This window comes from Mchenga conophoros, linkage group LG4 (assembly GCF_057382185.1).
Source record: "Mchenga conophoros isolate Kocher_MC1m ecotype Shallow Benthic linkage group LG4, M_conophoros_male_GT1.1, whole genome shotgun sequence".
NCBI lineage: Eukaryota > Metazoa > Chordata > Actinopteri > Cichliformes > Cichlidae > Mchenga > Mchenga conophoros.
This window is the reverse complement of record NC_140529.1, coordinates 37,891,320-37,911,608: the sequence shown is the minus strand read 5'-3', so window position 1 is coordinate 37,911,608 and position 20,289 is coordinate 37,891,320. Positions and strand designations below refer to the sequence as shown.

The 20,289-nt window shown below is 45.4% G+C and overlaps 1 protein-coding gene across 1 annotated transcript; it reads right to left on the bottom strand.

Moving 5' to 3' along the window:
- Positions 1-342: 342 nt before the first annotated feature.
- Positions 343-12,182, bottom strand: LOC146576760 (transmembrane protease serine 9-like). The gene is made up of 10 exons (XM_085272250.1): positions 12,119-12,182; positions 9,740-9,760; positions 9,388-9,550; positions 8,937-9,205; positions 5,848-5,993; positions 5,368-5,761; positions 5,070-5,238; positions 3,258-3,511; positions 3,022-3,119; positions 343-1,756 (listed from the first exon to the last, which is right to left on the bottom strand). The coding sequence occupies exons 1-10, from the start codon at positions 12,171-12,173 to the stop codon at positions 1,373-1,375; spliced, it is 1,953 nt and encodes a 650-aa protein (XP_085128376.1). The 5' UTR covers positions 12,174-12,182; the 3' UTR covers positions 343-1,372.
- Between the last annotated feature and the right edge of the window lie 8,107 nt (positions 12,183-20,289).

Sequence of the window (20,289 nt, the reverse complement as noted above, 5' to 3'; positions counted from 1 at the left end):
GTATTCTGTTTTTCTCTTTACCAGATTCCATCGTTACCCTTGGTGTATATATTGTGTATGTTTTCCAAGGTTTTTGTAGTGGTCTGGTTATTATTTTGTGTTTAGGCATTCCTCTGTTTAGTTTGAGACTTATGTTTTTTCCCTTTCTTGTGGATCTGTCTTAATAAACGGCACGCCTTCAATTAAATCAGTTACTTTCTCTTATTTGGGTACTCATCCTTGTCGCTGCATGCTGTCTGCTTTAGCAGATGTGACGCTGATAACTGGTGTTCATTTTTTAAAATAAAACCCTTGTTGCTTCATTGCCCATGTCAGTCATGAAAATGACATTTTTTAATCTCAGTGATATTTACACCAGAATAAAAAAATAACATTATAAAGTAGAACTTCAGCAGAATCAGTGAAAGAGCTTGCAACCATTCTCCAATAATCACTCACTTTACTGCCACCATAACAGATCCAATACCAGAGAGAGGTCAGTATGTGTGCTGCCCTTAAAGACAGTTCGGTTCTGTGAGCATTAAGTGCTTAACATTGGCCCAGGACATGAGGTAGGGATGGTCATTGTCTCTGTGTTCGAAAAAATCCACAAATATATTTCTCTAAACCTGATAAATATCCTACTGATCTGTTCAGTTTCAGAAAAACATGAAGTTTAAACTGCTGGGCTACATTTTTATGTTCAGTGCAAGATTTAGAGGATTTCTTCCAGTCCAGCCTGAATCTTGGGCTCCAGGTAGTCGTCCCTCAGAGGTACAGAAACACATTTCATTAATCTGCTTTTTCTTAAATGTCTATAGTTTCTCATAATGAGGTCAGTGTAAGGACAAGGCCCCACTAAATATAGACAAATGTAATTCCTTCATGTCATTTGATCTGTTCAGCTCACTGTGTTATGCTCATTAACTAAATCGGGATTACAGAGGTTGTGTAAATAAAACTTCCTCAGTGGAAGGAACTCAACTCAACTCTCCAGGCTGCACAGCGTGAGTCTGAATTCATCACAACGAATGTCTCATAGTGCACATAAATCATTTGCATATTAAAAAAAAATACTTTCATTGTAATCAGTAGAACCCCCTCCAATGATTGGATTGGATGATGGCACTGTACTGCCCTCTGGGATTTGAAGTCGACCTCTCTGTCGGAGGGTCATGATGTTTGCGCTGAAGATTCATCCAGGAGTATTTCATGTATGAATGCCTGTTTTGATTATCCAGAATATCATTACTGAGCTCTCTGTAGAAATCCAATCAAGGCAGAATCAGATCAAAGATTGACAGGCAAAGCTCTAAACCTGTAAAGTCTCAACATCGAAGCTTGTTCACATTCATCTGTGTCCATCACATCATGTGAATCAAGTTTGGGTTCCCTAAAGGCAGAGTTGGAGACAAAAGGCGAAGCTGAGGAGATGGAAGAAGACAAAGATGAAGGAGTGAGCAGGACGACCCTCGCTGCTGTTGAACACGCTTTTCGAGTCAGTAGTAGTGGTAACCATTGTGGTGGTGTAGGTACTGCTGGTAGTGGTAGTGACGGAGACATTGGTGGGGTTGGCGGAGTTGGCACTGGTGATATTCAAGGCTGGAGACAAGAGTGACTTGACCGTCTCAGACAGGAAGGAGTCAAAGGTCCTCAGTCTGGTGAAGGTCATGACTGAGCTTCGTCTTCTCCCGGCAGAGGAGCTTGGAGCTGTTAACACGACCGCCTGGAACCAAGAGCCGCCCTGCTTACACATCAGCGGCCCGCCAGAATCACCCTGAACAAAGAGACGGGAAAGTTAGTGTTTCAGAGTTTGAGACACTCTGTTTACTAGAATGTGTGTAATGTAATGTGTATGTGTTAGTCCCCATAGGGAAATAGTTCCTCTGCATTTAACCCATTCACCCAGTGAAGCAGTGGGCAGCCACCAATGCAGCGCCCGGGGAGCAGTGTGTAGGGACGGTACCTTGCTCAGGGGTACCTCAGGGTAGCCGTTCAGTGGAGTTGAACCCCCAACCTTCCGATCATGGGGCCACCACTCTACCTACTGAGCTATCCCTGCCCAGTGAAAACCTTGGACCAAGATTATATTAACTACCTATAACTAAACGACCAGATTCAACTAGGTGTTAAAAACATTTTAGACAGTTGTAACAACAACAACAATAATAATCAGAATACATTCACTCTAATAAGAAATTTAGGCTTAAAACAAACATACAAAGGCACTAAATTGCGGCTCGGGAAGTGGCTGAAGCAAAAACTCGGGTGTGGGAGAAGTTTGGAGAGACGGAGAGTTCTTGACAGACGGATTGGTGCTGCGGCTGCAGTGATGCGGACGCTGCACCGGTCCGTCGTGGTGAAGAGGGAGCTGAGTGTAAAAGCGAAGCTCTCAATTTACCGGTTGATCTACGTGCCTACCCTCACCTATGGCCACGAGCTGTGGGTAGTGACCGAAAGAACGAGATCGCGGATACAAGCGGCAGAAATGAGCTTCCTCCGAAGGGTGGCTGGCCTCTCCCTTAGAGATAGGGTGAGAAGTTCGGCCATCTGGGAGGGGCTCAGAGTAGAGCCGCTGCTGCTCCACATCGAAAGGAGCCAGCTGAGGTGGTTCGGGCATCTGACAAGGATGCTCCCTGGGCGCCTCCTGGGTGAGGTGTTCCAGGCATGTCCCACCGGGAGGAGGCCCCAGGACAGACCCAGGACACGCTTGAGAGATTATATCTCTCGGCTGGCCTGGGAACGCCTTGGTGTTCCCCCGGATAAGCTAGAGGAGGTGGCTCCGGATAAAGCGGATGAAGATGGATGGCACTAAATTAAATTAGCCTTAAATCTAATTGGCCCATAATGAAGACTGAGATTTCAAAGCTGGAAATTCTTACATGTTTATAAAGATTCCAAGCATTGTAAGCCCTGTGGAAATTGAAAATGATGAAACTATCCAAATTCATCACGTGGCTCTGATGAGCAGCTAAATCCACGGTCCAGAATAAACAACATGTCAGCAGACAGTGTTATAAGAAGAAGAATCCAGTCATTTACCTGCTGCAGTGCAAACACGTCTGTACAGATGCTCTCACTCGATGATGAGTTCCCACAGTTTACCACCGAGGTCTGAAACTGCTGCATAACTTCCTCAGCTAACATCATGAAAGATAAGAAAATCCTGATGTTTGACTAAAGAAACTGTAAGTGCAGTGGTCCACATGTGTAATCTGAGAGATGGACTGGTGCAGAGTCTGGGCAGAACTCTGTCAGCCTTCATGTTGCTGACTCACCTCCTCCTCTTCCAGGACTCCAACCGGCCGCCCAGCACGCCAAGCCCTCGGCGAAGGTTCTCCCGTTGTCCAAGCAGATGGGCTGGATGTAGTCGGTCAGGGTGGGCTGGGCAGATAGACGGAGGATGGCTATGTTGGTCCCGGTCGTGTTGCTCAGAGTGATATTTGTCACATTCAGCGTCACCTCAAAGGGGTTGGATCCATTTAGCTTCAGACGCCCCAACACGACAGTCCACTCGGACGCTACAGGGGAGCTGTGGGAGGAACGAAGCACACAAACATAAATTTCATCAGCTTCAAACAAGATCTACACCTTTACGCTCAACTTCATGGGACCCAAGTTTTACAGATTTGAACCTGGTGACATTCAGGCCTGGTTCTAATTAAAGAGGTATATATTTAACTAGAAGACCCAGAGAGCTAATCAGTTAATGGTGAAGTTTTTCTCTTTGATTTAATTTGAAAAAAGTACAAAACACGTCACAGAAAATGTTGCTGATGAAAAAAACAATCTGAGTCGAAGCCTTGCTTTATCTTTATAGAGCTGCACATCAGGTTGCACTGTAAATGACAATGTACCCATGGACTAGTTTTAACACAGAATCAGCTTAAATGCTAACCATGTGTTGGACTGAGCAGCTACATGTGTGGAAAGTGTGGAAGTGTGGCACCATCAGGTGATGTGGGCTGGCACTGAGATCATCTGATCTGCTGGGACTGTGTTCAGTTTTCATTTTTAAAGACTCGCTCATTTCCTTAAAGGGATGGTTACATTTTCAGTCTTTTGGGCACAGTTTTCACTGGTGGATTAATCCACAGTGGAATAAAGTTTGTTTACAAAATTTTGACTCAGTGGAAAGAGAGAGTGTTCAGTCTCAAAAAGATCTCCACCATGTTTTTTGACCACCATTGGTGGTTGTTCATCTGCATGTTTATGCTTTTAATTTAATTCTGTACCTTTACTTTAGATTTTTCATGTTGTAATCCAAACAGTGTTGAACAGCTGCAAACTAAACTTTTCTTCATGTTGTCTGTGAAGGTTCTCAGTCATCCAGGTCATCGTAGTCTAAGGAGCTTGGAAAGAAACGTGTCTGGACTTCTTTAAGTTGCTTGAAGATCTCTCATCCGAGAAGCTTCTTCAGTTCTAAGGTCAAATGGTGGAAAGTCCCAGATTCAAGTGTCCCCCCCAGAGAGGGACAACAGGACCCCCCTTTATCATGTTGGAGCTTGATGGTGATTTGATTCCTGCCAGTCTTGTCCCAGTAAAGGTTTTTAATAGTGATTATCAGAGCCAGCACTACCATTTTGGACGGTAGACAGATTTTTTAAATTCCACCTGAGCTAATCATCTTGGTATTGGCTCTGCCTCTTAGATCTTCGCTGTCAAATAGGGAAAATATGTTTCAACATAAAATGTAAATATGTGGTACAACTGGTCCGTGGTACAACTTTTGCTTGTGCTGTTGTTGGTCTGTCAGCCAGCTATGGAGAAGAATTCTAGACTACAAAGAGCTGAAGTGAAACTGAAGGTTTAAAACAATGAATAGTATCCACTGCAGCCGCTGTCTGTACCCTTTATGCTGCATTTTTTTCAAATCTTTAATGATTTTCTTGTGCCTCTTTTTGTGAACTCAACTGTCTCTTTGTCTCTTCCGGTTCTGGCCCACTTGTCAACTAATCAGCATTTGACTGATGCACAGTGTCATCAATGTCAACTGGACGTGAACACGACTGTGGTGGAGGGAAAGTCATGTCATTTACTCAGTCCCCAGAGGATGAACTGTATCATTGTCTGTCCAAACTTCAACTGACCTTGAGAAGCAGTTGGCGTTGCTCAACACTGAGTCCAAGGCCACCAGAGACCCATCACACACGTGACTTCCATTCTTCTGTAGGCTCGCCATCCACGGCCACGAACCAGCCACCACTGAGGGTCCCCCCATGTTGCGAGAATTCCTTGGAGCTTGTCCACAGACCAGTGCTGAAAAAATAAACAGAGGAAGACACAAAGAAATTTTAAAAACTTGGACCGCATGAACCCATCAGCTTGAGGTCAGGTAGGTTAGACCAAACCATTTTTTAATAAAGTGCTTTCATGATGGACACTCACAGTGGGGAGTGGTCGAAGGTCGCGTGGTTGTTGTAATGATGGCGGCTCTGTTGGTGGTTGTTGCAGGGACTGTGGTTGTTGTGGTGGGGATTGTGGTTGCAGGTGTGGTAGTGGTGGTTGAAGGTGTGGTGGTGGTTGGAGGGGTGGTGGTGGTTGGCACTGGTGTCAGTCCTGTGCAGGAGACACTGAGGTCACTGTTGGTCCCAGTGGACGTGAACGTCATGAAGCCCGGCCGGTTGGAGGAGATCTGGGTCCTGATCCAGGTCTGGTACTGGGATACTCTGGCGTAGACTCCTGGAAGATTCGGCCTGGCACAACCTTCCCCAAAACTGACGACTCCCGCCTGAATCCAGCGACCGCTCTGCTTGCTCACCATTGGACCTCCTGAATCCCCCTTTGAGAGCAGAAACATTTACTGTTAGCTGAGGAGAAGAAACTGTAGAAGGTGAAAATGTGCCAAACACAGGTAACAACAATCACCTGACAGGAGTCCTTTCCTCCTGCACTTAACCCGGCACAGATCATGTTGTCAGTGATTGATCCCACTCCATAGTCACAGTTACACTGCCTGTTTCCCACAACAGGAACCTCCACCTCCATCAGGTTTTGTGGAGAAGGAAGGGACACTGAGACGGACAAAAAAATCAAACAAAAATCTGCTCAAAAAGTTCAACATGTATTGTCCTATCTGCTTGTGGAACATATAGGTGGTCAGCATAAGTTTGGTACCAGAATGATCTTGTAGCCACGATTCCTCATGTATCAACCTCATTTTATAATAACCTCATGTTTTAAAAGCCATCCATCCATCTTCTTCCGCTTTATACCTAAGCAGAGAAGCCCAGACCTCCCTCTCCCCAGCCACCTCCTCTAGCTTTTCTGGGGGAACACCAAGGCGTTCCCAGGCCAGCCGAGAGATATAATCTCTCAAGCGTGTTGTGCGTCTGCCCTGGGGCCTCCTCCCGGTGGCACATGCCCGGTACACCTCCCCATAAGGAGCCCAGGAGGCATCCTTGTCAGATTCCCGAACCACCTCAGCTGGCTCCTTTCGATGTGGAGCAGCAGCGGCTCTACTCTGAGCCCCTCCCAGATGGCCGAACTTCTCACCCTATCTCTAAGGGAGAGGCCAGCCAGCCTTCGGAGGAAGCTCTTTCCAACGCTTGTATCCGCTCTCTCATTCTTTCGGTCGTGACCATAGGTGAGAGTAGGGACGTAGATCGACCGGTAAATTGAGAGTTTTGCTTTTAAGCTCAGCTCGTTCTTCACCACGAGGGACTGATGCAGCGAGACCCCGAGATACTCAAACTCCTCCACTTGAGGCAGGAACTCATCTCTGACCCAGCGTGGGCACTTCACCCTTTTCCGGATAAGAACCATGGCCTCAGATTTGGAGGTGCTGATCCTCAATTCCGCTGCTTCACACTCAGCTGCAAACCATTCCAGCGCGAGCTGGAGGCCGTTACCCATTGAAGCCAACAGAACCACATATCTGCGGAAAGCATAGTTGAGATTCTGAGGCCACCGAAGTGAAAGCCCTTCGCCACTTGGCTGCACCTAGAAATTCTATCCATAAAAGTTATGAACAGAATCGGTGACAAAGGGCAGCCCTGGAGAAGCCCATCACCCACTGGGAACGAGTCCAACTTATTGCCGGCTATGCGAACCAAGCTCTTGCAACGGTTGTATAGGGATTGAATGACCCGTAGCAATGGACCAGACATCCTATACTCCCGCAGCAGCCCCCACAGGACACCCTGAGGGCCACGGTCGAATGCCTTCTCCAAGTCCACAAAACACATGTAGACTGGTTGGGCAAACACCTATGCACCCTCGAGTATCCTTGAGAGGATAAAGAGCTGGTCCAGTGTTCCGTGACCAGGACGAAAACCGCATTGCTCTTCCTGTATCCGAGGTTCCAGCACCCTGGCATAAACTTTCCCCAGGGAGGCTGAGGAGTGTGATCCCCCTGTAGTTGGAACACACCCTCCGGTCCCCCTTGCTAAAAATTGGAACTACCACCCCGGTCTGCCAGTACAGGGGTAACCGCCCCTGATCTCCCTCCGTTTCTTTCCCTCCGTGGTCCTTGTCCCTAGTCTCTTGTCTCCAGTATCTTTGTGTTTAGTATTAGTTCCTGGTTTGGGTTTGTTTTTGCAAGTTTATTGTTTATAGAGGGTTTTTTTTCTGCAACTGCAACATTTTGGGTCCTACATCCTGACTGCCACAGCCATTTCATAACATTAACACTACAGAAACATGTATCGGATTGACTTTGTTCAGGAGCAAGCCGGTGGGATAAAACACTGTTAAATTTGTGATTGACATCACATTGACCAATCAGCTGAAGGGAAGAAAAATCGGGGCTAAATTCATACTTGTTGAAACCCACACACAAGCGAGGGCACGTCCAGCTTTTGCTTTGTATCTGTAAACAGACCTTAACAAAAAAAATTGTAACTTGCACACACGCACACACGCACGCACACGCATGCACGCACGCACGCGCACACACACACACACACACACACACACACAAACAAACTTCCTGTTTTACTTTGAAGGTATGTGTCATATGTCTTTGCGTCCTCGTTTCGTCAGCTCTGATTTCTCCCTGGATTCAAGTTTCAGTTTGGTTTCATCAGTTTCCCGGTTTAGAGTTTTCTGAGTTCCCTGTGTTTACTATCTCCGCTCCTGTTGAATCCTGCACTTCTTGTAAATAAAGCTCGTTCTCATCACAACCTCTGCCTGCACGGGTCCTCACCTCACCTCCACATAGCCTGCCTTGCCAGCCAGGACAATTTATAGATGCATGAACATAAAAATGTCAATGACCAACATGGAGAAATGTTTCATGAAGACATTGTAAACAAGGAGAAATGTGACAAGGCAAAGTGGAGCCTGGCAGAGTTGGAAGACTTTTGTTGAAGACTGGTACACAACTCACCACACAATGACTTGCTGCATATCATTTCTAAGTTGCTTACATTTGAATATAAAATGTATTCAGTAAGCAGGAAAAACTTGAAAAGTGATGGGCAGTGCTACCTGGCAATAAAAAGATAAGACAAGCAAGCTTGCAGCTGTTTCTGCATAAGTAAGACTTAACATCTGCAAAGAGAAAATCAAGATCATGGAAATAAATATAGCTGTCTCAGAAGTAGTAACACAGACATGGATTCCTTCCCTTACATTGGGAGTGTCATTAAAAGTTGGGAGAACAGACAAAGCAAAAGCCTTCTTACAGCTGAAGAACATCTGGAACCAGAGAATACAAGATTACCTCTCTGAACGAGAGGCCAAAGAATTTATGGCAACAAGATGCCTGAAAAGATACCAAGACGTTGAGATACAGATGGCATCAGACGGTTTGTTCTAGGCATTATTTTCTATTGAAGGCACAATTCAAATTTAAAAATGAAACATTTTAAAAATAATGTGTTTGCAGTCATCAGAATCTCTTTAGCTCACAGAAGAAGAATTATATTGCTCTAAATATTTCTGAGACAGCACTCTTATTCCCTGCATTATAATCAACTTTACTCTAAAACCAATCTGGTGTTTTTATGACCCACCTCCTTCTCCAATGTTGCCCCAGCCGGTGACCCAGCTGTTAACACCGCTGTAGAAGATGCTGTCTGAAGCTGCCAGGCAGACGGGAGAAATGTAGTTGTTGAAGGTCACCGGTGAGGAGAGCCTCAGCAGGCAGACGTCGTTGTCGTTGGTACCAGAGTTGTAGTTTGGATGTTTGATGATCTGTGTTACTGTTCGAGACACTGCATTGGGATTAGATCCCTGTAGACTCTGACGGCCCAGATTCACAGTCAGACCGCTTGCAGTAATGCTGAGATCAGGAAACGAAACGATGCACAGTTATTGTGATTGTTAAAATGAAATGACATCTTTGACTTTCTGCCCTGTTAGCTATTTATCGTGTTACACCCCTGGTCCCCTGATGGGGAGTTTTCATAATGTCTTTATTCCACTAAATCTTGTTTAGAGTGCAGCTTCAGCCTCATCACTCACGTTTGAAAGCAGTGAGCAGCAGTCAGCACCCACTGACTGTTAATGAGGGATCCTCCACAGAAGTGGGACCCAAATCTTTGCAGACTGACCTGCCAGGGCCAGCTGCCAACAGGGGCCACCTGTCCTCCTACAATCCTGGTGTTCAGAGACGCCTTACCACAAACTGAAGACCGACATTAAAACACAGAGTGAGCATTACTGTAGGAGCTGTAAACTCTCAGCACTACAAACTGCTGAGTGAGGACACAGTGATCCTGGGAGTCTACAGTTCACTCACAAACTAATATTCATATGAAACTAAAGATTTATTACACATAAAACTAAATCATTACACAAAGAAGCTTTTTCTTACCATCCAGCTGTGACTCAGACTCTGAAACACAGAAAACAATAGTGGTAAAATTGACTGGCTGTGGTTAGCTGAAAGCATCCAGCAGAGGCTCCAGCAGAGAGTCAGTCCCCACAGACTCCCATATTAAAACGTTAGAGCAGAAATAAAAATGTTTACAGCCTGTGCACACAGTGGATGTTGTTCTACTAATACCACTACTACATTACTGCAGAGGCTGACAGTGTTATGTTCATTCATCCATCTCAGGGTCAGAGGAGAGTATGACACAGAAATTTAAAGAAACACAACACTGACTTCAGTTAAAGGTTCACATTCAAACACGACACAAACAGATGCACGCAATCAAAATATAGTTTTCCAAAGGTAGGTGTCCAACATCACCTCAGCTGTAGTAATTATTCTCATGTGACCCATGAGTGGATAAATATTAGTAATGATACTAATGCATTAGTAATATTTATCCATAAGTCATGAGAACCTTAACTTCCCCATGAACATGAACATGTCTTCACATTCTTGCTATGGTATTTTAAAGTTATGTTTACTGAAGCCTACATAATTGTACCAAATAAAGTGACTTCCTTCATTCATGTGCAAGAGAAGCATTAGAAATATCTTGTCTCAGAGTGACGCTGAAAAACTAGTTCATGCATTTATTACTTCCAGGCTGGACGACTGCAATGAACTGTAAAAAAAATCCTGCTCCTCACATACAAGGTCTTAAATAATCAGGCCCCATCTTATCTTAATGACCTTGTAGTACCATATCACCCTATTAGAGCACTTCGCTCTCGCTCTGCAGGCCTACTTGTTGTTCCTAGAGTATTTAAAAGTAGAATGGGAGGCAGAGCCTTCAGTTTTCAGGCCCCTCTTCTGTGGAACCAGCTTCCAGTTTGGATTCAGGAGACAGACACTATCTCTACTTTCAAGATTAGGCTTCAAACTTTCCTTTTTGCTACAGCATATAGTTAGGGCTGGACCAGGTGATCTTAGTTACACCGCAGGGCTAAGGTTTAAGATTTTGATGATTTGATGACATATAAAGAAAATTCTGATTTTGTTATCACCAACAAAAATAACTTTTGAATATCCAACTCACAACATATTTGTCACGCCGTTAGGCGTCTCATAGCAGTGCAAAAGGTACCTTTCCACATCCTCATGAAACACTCTGGTTTCTCAATTGAATCGAATAGAAGACATGCTTAGGGAAGAGGCTCTAGCGTCCATTCCAGCCCCAACCTTAACCACAACCTGAACCCTATCACAAAGTGTTTTCCAAAGTGATTCATGATCAAAAGTACATAATGCTTTGTTAGGTTGATTTTCATGCCACACGTAAAACCCATCTATAGATTCATTCCAACCCGCTCTCATGCCTCCTTACGGATCCCCACAAGGGACATGGGAGAAAAAAAAAATTAACAACAAACTCGGGATCTCGCAAAAATTTTAGCTGCATTCTTCGGAGGCCGCCAACTCGAAGTCGACCCAGAGGTCGAGGCACGATGTGCCGGGAGAGCGGTGTTCCTCGCGGCTGTAGTAGGTATCGACCTCCCGTCAGCTTCGAGATGGTGGGTGTCAGATCTCCGAAAACGTCGGAGCACTTTTGCAAATATGTGATGTTTTGTAAACCGAGCTGATATCTGACGTTTACACAACTACAATTATGCTTCAAAATATCTTAAAAGTGTATTTTGTGACCCAGAAAGAGTAATATTACAACTAAGTAGCTGCCGCCATTGTTGGAATTCAACTTTTGCGAGATCTTGAAAAAGTTTCGCGAGATCCCGAGTTAGTTTTGCGAGCTCTCGCAAAACTTTTGTGAGAGCTCGCAAAAGTCTGTCTTAATTTTTTTTCTCCCATGTCCCCTGCGGGGCTCCGTACCTCCCAACGCATAACATACGGATGAATTGTCACAGCCGTCGGTATGTTGCGTGCTGGGATGAATGTGTTGGAATGTACAATCTACAAAGGACTGTGAGCCACATATTTACACTGTAATACCTGTTCTAAGTCCTAAGTGTTGACGAATACCACCCATATTAGAAAATATGGTGAAGTAACCAAAAAGAAACTGAAAGGAACATAAAAAGGAATTTCAGGTATTAAGAGGGGAAAGTTTTTATTTCGATGTGCAGTTATTGCCAGTTATGTGACTTTGGGAGATTTTATTCCACTTTTCCATTTTTCCAGTGCCTTTCTTAATTTGATTATTTTCCCTTCGTCCACCCAGTGTGATATTCCCTCCTGCTTCGAAAAGTGAATTTTTAAATTCCAGGATTTCCTGCAGTGCCACTTTAAAGTGAAGCGCTGTGCTCCTGAGTGTTTTCACCCTCTGAGTTGTACCTGCTGCAGGTGTGTGCAGAGAGCTCTTACCTTGGGTCAGGAGCATCAGCCCAGCAGCCAAACACATCACTTTGTAGAAAGCCATCGCTGTAAGATCCAAACATCCAGACCTGCTGAGGCATAAATAACCTTCCTCTCTCCTCCTCCTCTCTGTCTGCATTAAGCACACCTCTCTCAGACACCTGTCTGACGACACACCCAACACCTCACTGCAGCTCACCTGATCCAGGAATTTCAGCTTCCAGGCAGCAATGTTGAACCTTTTTATTAATCCTTTCCAGCAGTCCTGTCTATGTCCTTCAGCTCCCTGACTATCCCACTTCTTCTCTCTTCATCTGAATGCTTTCCTGTACTTCCTCATTCCAACACCAAGTCTTCTTCAGTACACCAAACACCTTCTTGGATGTTTCCCTCAGTGCTTTCCCAGCTATCTGGTAACTTTTTCTTACCACCCAGAGCTCTCCATCTCTTATTTTAGCTGCTTCCTCTTCTTCATGTTTAAAGTCTTCCTACTGACTGCCATCGAATTCTCCCTGAGACCAATGTGCAGTCTCATATCTCAGATTGCAGTTTCTACAAAAGATATACTTTTATCACCCAGCAACATCAGTTTCTTTATTTATTTTCTTTATGTCAAACACAAAATGTAACAAAAACAGCAAACATTTTGGTGTTCGTTAAAAGATTCTGTTCCACCCATCCATCCAAAGACAGGTTGTTTCTCTCATCAGTATGATAAATCCACTTATTTCATATGATTTGAATCAGGTTTTTGTGAATGAATGAGCTAGATACACAAGATGAAGATACACAACACATCTGTTCTGTGAAGGAAACAGATTCATTTCATATTTATCTGCAGTGACAGCGGGACTGACACAATAGGAAGTGCCAACAATGAGCCTGCCCAGGAATAAACCGGTCAGACTGCACCAGGTTTCCCCGAATGAACAAATGAACTGAGTTCACTGCCAGTTATATAACGTGAAAGTGTAGTCTTCTATTTCTCAGTGATAGCTCCAGTTTTCTTTATTTTGTAGAGGTGGCATGGGGAGACTGAGGGCAATATTAAATACTCTGCACATGCTCAGTAGGAGTGCAGTTACTTCCCTTATGCAGACGAGAACAAAACTGATTTTCTCAGAAGGAAATGAAGAAGACACCTTTGAGTCACAAAGACAATAGAGATTATTTATATTTTCTATGGTTATACTATATAAATAATAAGTGATTGGTCTAATTAGGTTTAGCTGTGTCTCCCTCCTGTGTGCCATTTCCTTGTTACCTTGTGTGTGTATATTTGGGGGGGGGGGGGTCCAAATTCATGGGCTGCATCCTCCTGAGGCCGCATTTGTGGGCCGATTACATCACAGCGACGCGCCGAAGGCTGTCCAAATTCATTGACTCCTCCGAATGCGGCCGACAAATGCGTCCTCCTTTTCCCCGGATTTGAAGGATGGGTCGGGTGTGTCCTTCATGGTCCACCATATCCCAGAATTCATAGCGCGGCCCAGCCGATTCCAGTTTCCAACAATGGCGGCAGCTACTAAGTTTTAATATTACTCTTATTAATCTTTCTGGGTCACAAAATAAACTTTTAACATATTTTCAGGTGAGAACGTAGCTGTGCAAACTTCAAATATCTGCTCTGTTTATCAAGACATCACATATTTGCAAAAGTGCTCTGACGTTTTCAGAGACGTCTGTTACCCACCAGCTCGACAGCTGACCGGGAGCTCGAGGGTCACACTAGAGATGTGAGTGAAGTTGGCCCCCCGCCTTCTTCAAATCCAACAAAAGTGGTATCAAACACTTGTGCTGGTTTATGCTGCAAATTTTTTTGTTTGTGCCGCTTTCACTTTAAAGATATCAACAAAAATTTCTAGAGGTCAACAGCCCCCCCCCCCCCCCCCCCCCCCCACACACACACACACACATTAACGGAATCAAACAAAATTTATGACGAACGTTTGTGCTGGTTTGTGTTTTTATTGTTTTGGCTTGCTTTGTTTGTTCGTGAGTAAATCAGTGTGGCTGAGATCAAAGTTATTAGATTAGATTAGATAAAATAAAACTTTATTAATCCCTCGGGTGGGTTCCTCCGGGATTTTCACACAGCTGAATAAACGTCAAACAGAAAACTGATTAAACAGAAGTGTGAGAACGTCGAGAATATATGTCAGTGTACTTTTATATTTTAGACAGCAAGGAGCAGACGGACGAGTTTATTAAACTCCACCGACACAGCGGTGACGCAAATCTGAAGGCTCGACCGTCCAATTTCACAGCCGTTTACTTCCGGTCTATCCGACCTTCTGAGGACCCCTGCCCATGTAGACCCCGAAGGACGGGAGCTCAGGAGGATGCAGCCTATGAATTTGGACACCCCTTTTGTGTGTGTTTATCTCTGCTCTTTGTCCGAGCATCTGTTTGTCATGCCCTGTGTTACCTCAACCCTCAGTCTCCTCGCTTTTCAGGTTTAGTTTCATGTTTCTCAGTTTTCCCAGTTTAGGTTTTCCTTAGTTTCTGTTCATGCCACCCCTGCTTCTGTTTGTAACCCCTCACTTGTAAATACACTCACTCGGGGTAACCAGTGCCAGCTCTTGGGTCCACTTCTCTCTCTCTCGCCGCATGATTTGCCTCTGCAAATTGTGATGCCTTTAGTTTTCAGTACTGGTGTGCGTAACATATATTGTGTTCATATTACCTCTGTTCTGCTAATCTCAAGCAGATTTGGCATAGCTACATCTTACTAATTAGCCTTAACAGTGTAATGGTTCATAATGTGGGTTCAAACACAGTTTTTTCCTCATTTATACTGTAATCTTTTTAGGTGTTACTGATAATATCAATACAGTTCAGCTGATCCAGGGTGGTGGCATTGTGCTTGCTGGTGTGGATTACTGGAATACTGGATGGAACTGAGACACCTGTGATTTTCCTCCTCCTTATAAATACAAACCATCAGAAGCCCTTTGATTAAACAGCTGATTTAACTTGTTTTGGAAAAAAAACCCTGCTCTGTGACTTCATGATTCTTCGTGATTCAAGTCTGAACATCTACCCTGAAAATGTGTGTGTTTTGGGGTGGGTGGGGGGATTTTAAAAAATGGTTCTCATGAAATACTGTAATGGTAACATTATGTGAACATTTTATTTCTGAAAGCAAATAGCAAGCTCGATCTGCCAGTAAGTGATAACAAGAAGAAGAGGGAACATGTTTACAGGCACGCTGAAGTGCAGGTTCATGTTTGTAGTGCCAGGAATGGACCTGAAGGTCATAAACAAAGAGGTCAAAATAGATCTTATGACACTTTTTTGTAAATAAGCAGGTTATTAAAGACTTGAATCCAGAGCAAGTGAAGAGCTTGCACAAGCTCAGGTTGAGACACCTGAAACACAGGAGTTTTATTGAGATAGAAAAATGACAACAATGTGACACCAATAAACCAGGAAACAAAAAAAACATGAGCAGAGACTCCACCCTTTCTTTGCAAACCAGAACATTGCCATCACTGTCATTCTTAGTAAGAATAAACTTAATAATCATAATCAAAGGTGCTTGCAAAGAAAAGCGTCTGGACTTCTTTAAGTTACTTGAAGACGTTTCACCTCTCATCCGAGAAGCTTCTTCAGTTCTAAGGAACTTGGAGTAATTAGGACCCTACACCACCGGGCAGAACATGTTCCCTCTAAGCCTGAAGGAAAAAAGAAGGAACACACACATGTAAAGGAAGCACTCAAAACGTGCGGCTATCCTAAATGGGCGTTCTTAAAGTCACACACACACACACAAACTACCTACAAAGATAGTCTAAGGAGCTTGGAAAGAAAAGCGTCTGGACTTCTTTAAGTTGCTTGAAGACGTTTCACCTCTCATCCGAGAAGCTTCTTCAGTTCTAAGGTCAAATGGTGGAGAGTCCCAGATATAAACCCAGTGGGAGTGACCTCCCACAGAGGGACAAAAGGACCCCCTGATGATCCTCTAATCACCTGAGCCAAGGTGTGAAACTGGTTGTGGGTCCCAATCAGCCAGAGTTTCGGGTGTGTTCATTGTGAAACCTGGCCCCACCTTATCATGCGAATTCCTGAGATCAGATGGCCCAGGATGTGAGTGGGCGTTAAGGCGTCTGGGAAGGATCTCAAAACTGGATTATAGATGGCAGAGAGTTGGTGTCGTAAACCCCGCCTCTGTTCAAAGATGGTCGCTCACAGTGGACATAGATGGCTTCTTTCACTCCTCTTTCAAACCATCTGTCCTCTCTGTCCAAAATGTGAACATTGGCATCCTCGAAAGAGTGACCTTTGACCTTTAGATGCAGATGGACTGCTGAGTCTTGTCCTGTGGAGGTGGCTCTTCTGTGTTGTGCCATGCGCTTGTGAAGTGGCTGTTTGGTCTCTCCAATGTAGAGGTCAATGGTCAATGGTCAATGGTAACTTTATTGTCCCTGATGGGAAATTGATTCGCAGTATGTCAAAACAAACAACAAACATACAACCAACACATCACGTACACTCATTAAAAAAATAAAAAATAAATAAAAAATGCTGCACTGTACAGCATACACCACATTGTTAAGTTTGTGTTTTGGCGTTTTGTCTTTCGGGTGAACCAGTTTCTGTCTGAGTGTGTTGCTGGGTCTGAAATGCACCGGGATGTCGTGCTTGGAGAAAACTCTCCTAAGTATTTCTGATACACCGGCTACATAGGGGATGACAATGTTGTTGCGTCTGTCCTTCTTATCCTCCCTCGCTGGTGTCTGGTCTTCTTTTCTGTGCCTCTTTGCTGACTTTAAGAACGCCCATTTAGGATAGCCGCACGTTTTGAGTGCTTCCTTTACATGTGTGTGTTCCTTCTTTTTCCCTTCAGGCTTAGAGGGAACATGTTCTGCCCGGTGGTGTAGGGTCCTAATTACTCCAAGTTCCTTAGAACTGAAGAAGCTTCTCGGATGAGAGGTGAAACGTCTTCAAGCAACTTAAAGAAGTCCAGACGCTTTTCTTTGCAAGCTCCTTTGACTACAATGACCTGGATGACTGAGAACCTTCACAGACTTAATAATCATATTTTTCTTTAATATTTTTCAGGTATTGGTGAGGTAGAGTAGTCTTTTTTCAGTTCGATTTCATTTAAAAAGCACCAAATCACAACAACAGTAACATCAAGCACTTGGCAATAATGGGAAGGAAAACTTAACAGAAAGAAACCTCGAGCACACCCAGGCTCAGTCAGCCAGGCTGGGGGTGAATAAGGGGGAATAAGACAGGACAAAGACACACGGTGGAAGAGAGCCAGAGATTAAGAATAACTAATAATTAAATGCAGAGAGGTGTGTAGACACAGAGTGAGTGAAAAATTCACAACCACTGGTGCCGTCGTTGATTGGGTATCAATTAATTGACCCCCTCTCCATATGAAAAATGGGGCCAGCCCAGGACTACCAAGGTGTACCTAATGAAGAGGCCAGTGAAGCGAGTGTAAGTCATTCCCTAGTTAAAATGCCAGTTGTAGAATGACCACTCGGTAGCTTCTTGTAGCGCTGCTTTATTGAACGTGTATCCAGCATGGGTTATAACAGCACAACAACGTGTGTGACAGCCAAGACATAGAACTGGATATAGACAGCCCCCTGCCGCAAAACAGGTCCTAGTGGCGTAAAGCCGTAAAGCCCAGTACATGACATCTCCCCCCTTTTCATGTTATGTCCAATAACAAACCCCAAATAGAACAGCAATGACACAATGATAACATGCGACACTATAATAGCCTCTGGGCGGTTCTCTTAGGGTCGAGCACAAATGGCGTACTGTCAGCCTGAAGGGCAGTGTCCACAAAACAGGACTCATGAAACATGGCAAACCTTTAAGGTAATTAACTCAACCAGGTAACAGCAGTATTGGTTGCAGCTGAAAACATAAGTGCAAAACAGCAACAATACAACATTCCCACTCCCCAGTCCTTCCTTCTGTCCCATCACCCCAATGTCTATAGATCCAGCCTGCTGACTGGCTTGCGTACCCGGCCGCACCTCGTGCGTAGCAGAGTCGGTACGTCAGCGTGAGTGGGTGCGAGCGTTGGGGCAAGACTAGGGGCCAAATGTGGGGTCTCTGGAGTGGACGCACCAGCGCACTGAGGTGGCGGCTCCTCAGCGTCCACAGTGGGTGTTGGAAGGGGTTGTGGCATAGCCCGTGGAGACGGTTCGAGGCGGAGATGGCGGCGGTTCCGTCGCAGCAACGCACCTTGGGGTGTGGCAACGAGATAGGACCTCGGAGTGACGCTCTCCTTGGAGATGATGGCCGGTGTTGCCCAAGCCTTCTCCTGGTCCAGCTTAGTTAGGACAGCATCCCCTGGATGAAGTGGAGGTAGGGGCTTAGCACCATGGCGGCGGTCGAAGTAGAACGCCTGCTCGGCCTTCTGACCAGTATCCCTTCGTCTAACTTCTCTTTTGTTTGGCCATTTAGGTTGAAGATTCTTCTCCAAGGTAGGCAGGGTTGTCCTGATCCTCCTCCCCATAAGAAGTTCCGCTGGGCTGAAGCCTGTAGTGGCACAGGGAGTAGACCTAAAGCACATTAGCGCTATCAGTGGGTCGTCGTGCCGGAGGATTTTCTTTGCAGTCTGTACTGCCCTCTCCGCGTGACCATTTCCCTGTGGGTGGTGGGGACTAGACGTTATGTGGGCGAAATCCATCTCTCTCGCGAAGGCCTGGAACTCAGAGCTGGAAAACTGAGGGCCATTGTCACTCACCACCACGTCAGGGATCCCAAACCTAGCAAAGGTCGACTTCAGTTTCTGAACAACTTGGCCGCTGGTCGTGGATGATAGGTGAAGTATTTCCAGAAAACGTGAGTAGTAATCCGACACAACGAGATAATTATTCCGGTTGTGTTCACAGAGATCCAGGGCTATCCTTTGCCATGGACGATCTGGCAAAGGTGTGGAGATGAGCGGCTCCTTTGTCTGCGTTGGCCTCTGGGCCAGACATGTGTGGCACTGCAGCACTACATTCTTTAACTCAGTGGAGAGCCCCGGCCACCACACAGATGAATTAGCCCTATCCCTGCACTTGGTGAGGCCTTGGTGCCCTTCATGTAGTTTGTGTAGAATGGCTGTTCTCTGCGACTTTGGAATGACGATTCTGCAGCCTCGTATAACCAGGTCGTCAGTCTCTGATAGCTCGTTTTTCACTTTCATGTACGCTTTAATGTTCAATGGCACACTAGCTCCGTGTGCAGGCCAACCCCTGCGAATGTACGTAATGACGGTCTGTAGTTCAACGTCCGTTGCAGTGGCTGCTTTAATGCTTTCCATTCGGCTTGGGGACGCTGGAATGCCCTGTAACACGGTGGCTATGTAGCAGTCCACTTCACTGTGAGTGTTAGTGTCATCCTCAGCCCGAGTCTGTGGACTCCGTGACAACGTGTCGGCGATGACAAGCGTTTTGCCAGGGACATAGACGGCCTCCGGCTTGTACCTCATGAGCCTCATCAGGAGGCGTTGACACCTCAATGGAACATTGTCAAGGTCCCGGCTATTGAACAGGGGTACCAAAGGTCTATGGTCGGTCTCAAGCCTGAAGCGATCTAAGCCACATAGATACTTATCAAACTTCTCGCAGGCCCAAACACTTGCCAAACACTCCTTTTCGATTTGTGCGTAGCGTGTTTCAGCCTCCGTGAGGCGTCTAGAGCAGTAGGCAACAGGTTTCCACTCTGTGCCATGAAGCTGAAGCAGCACAGCCCCAAGCCCGTAGCTACTGGCGTCGGCAGATACGGCTGTGAGTCTGTTGACATCATAGAAGGCGAGAACAGGTGCTGATGTAAGCGCTCTCTTTATGTTCTCGAAGGCTGCCTGCTGTGGGTGATCCCAGGTCCAACTGTTTTTGCTTTTAAGCAACTCGTACAGTGGCTGGCATATTGTGGCAAGAGCAGGAATATATCTGCCCAGGTAATTAACCATTCCTAGGATCCGTTTAAGCTCTTGCACATTTTCTGGTGACGGCAGCTGAAGAATGGCGCTCACTTTCTCAGGGTCTGGCCTGACCCCAGAATGGTCGATCAGGTGCCCTAGGAAGCGAAGCTGGCTCTGTCTGAAGGAGCACTTCTCTCGGTTGAGCTTCAATCCTGCTAGCTCAATGCGCTGCTGCACCTTCTCAAGTCGGGTGTCGTGTTGTTCCATGGTGGCTCCATAGACCAGGATGTCATCC

Bases quoted from the DNA above. Each gene is read 5' to 3' on its own strand.
- LOC146576760 (XM_085272250.1), bottom strand. From the start codon at position 12,173: ATGGCTTTCTACAAAGTGATGTGTTTGGCTGCTGGGCTGATGCTCCTG. The intron at 5,994-8,936 runs GTGGGTCATAAA...TGTCCGTCTCAG, and splicing joins GGGCAACATTGGAGAAGGAG to TGTCCCTTCCTTCTCCACAA. The intron at 5,762-5,847 runs GTGATTGTTGTT...CTGCTCTCAAAG, and splicing joins GAGGAAAGGACTCCTGTCAG to GGGGATTCAGGAGGTCCAAT.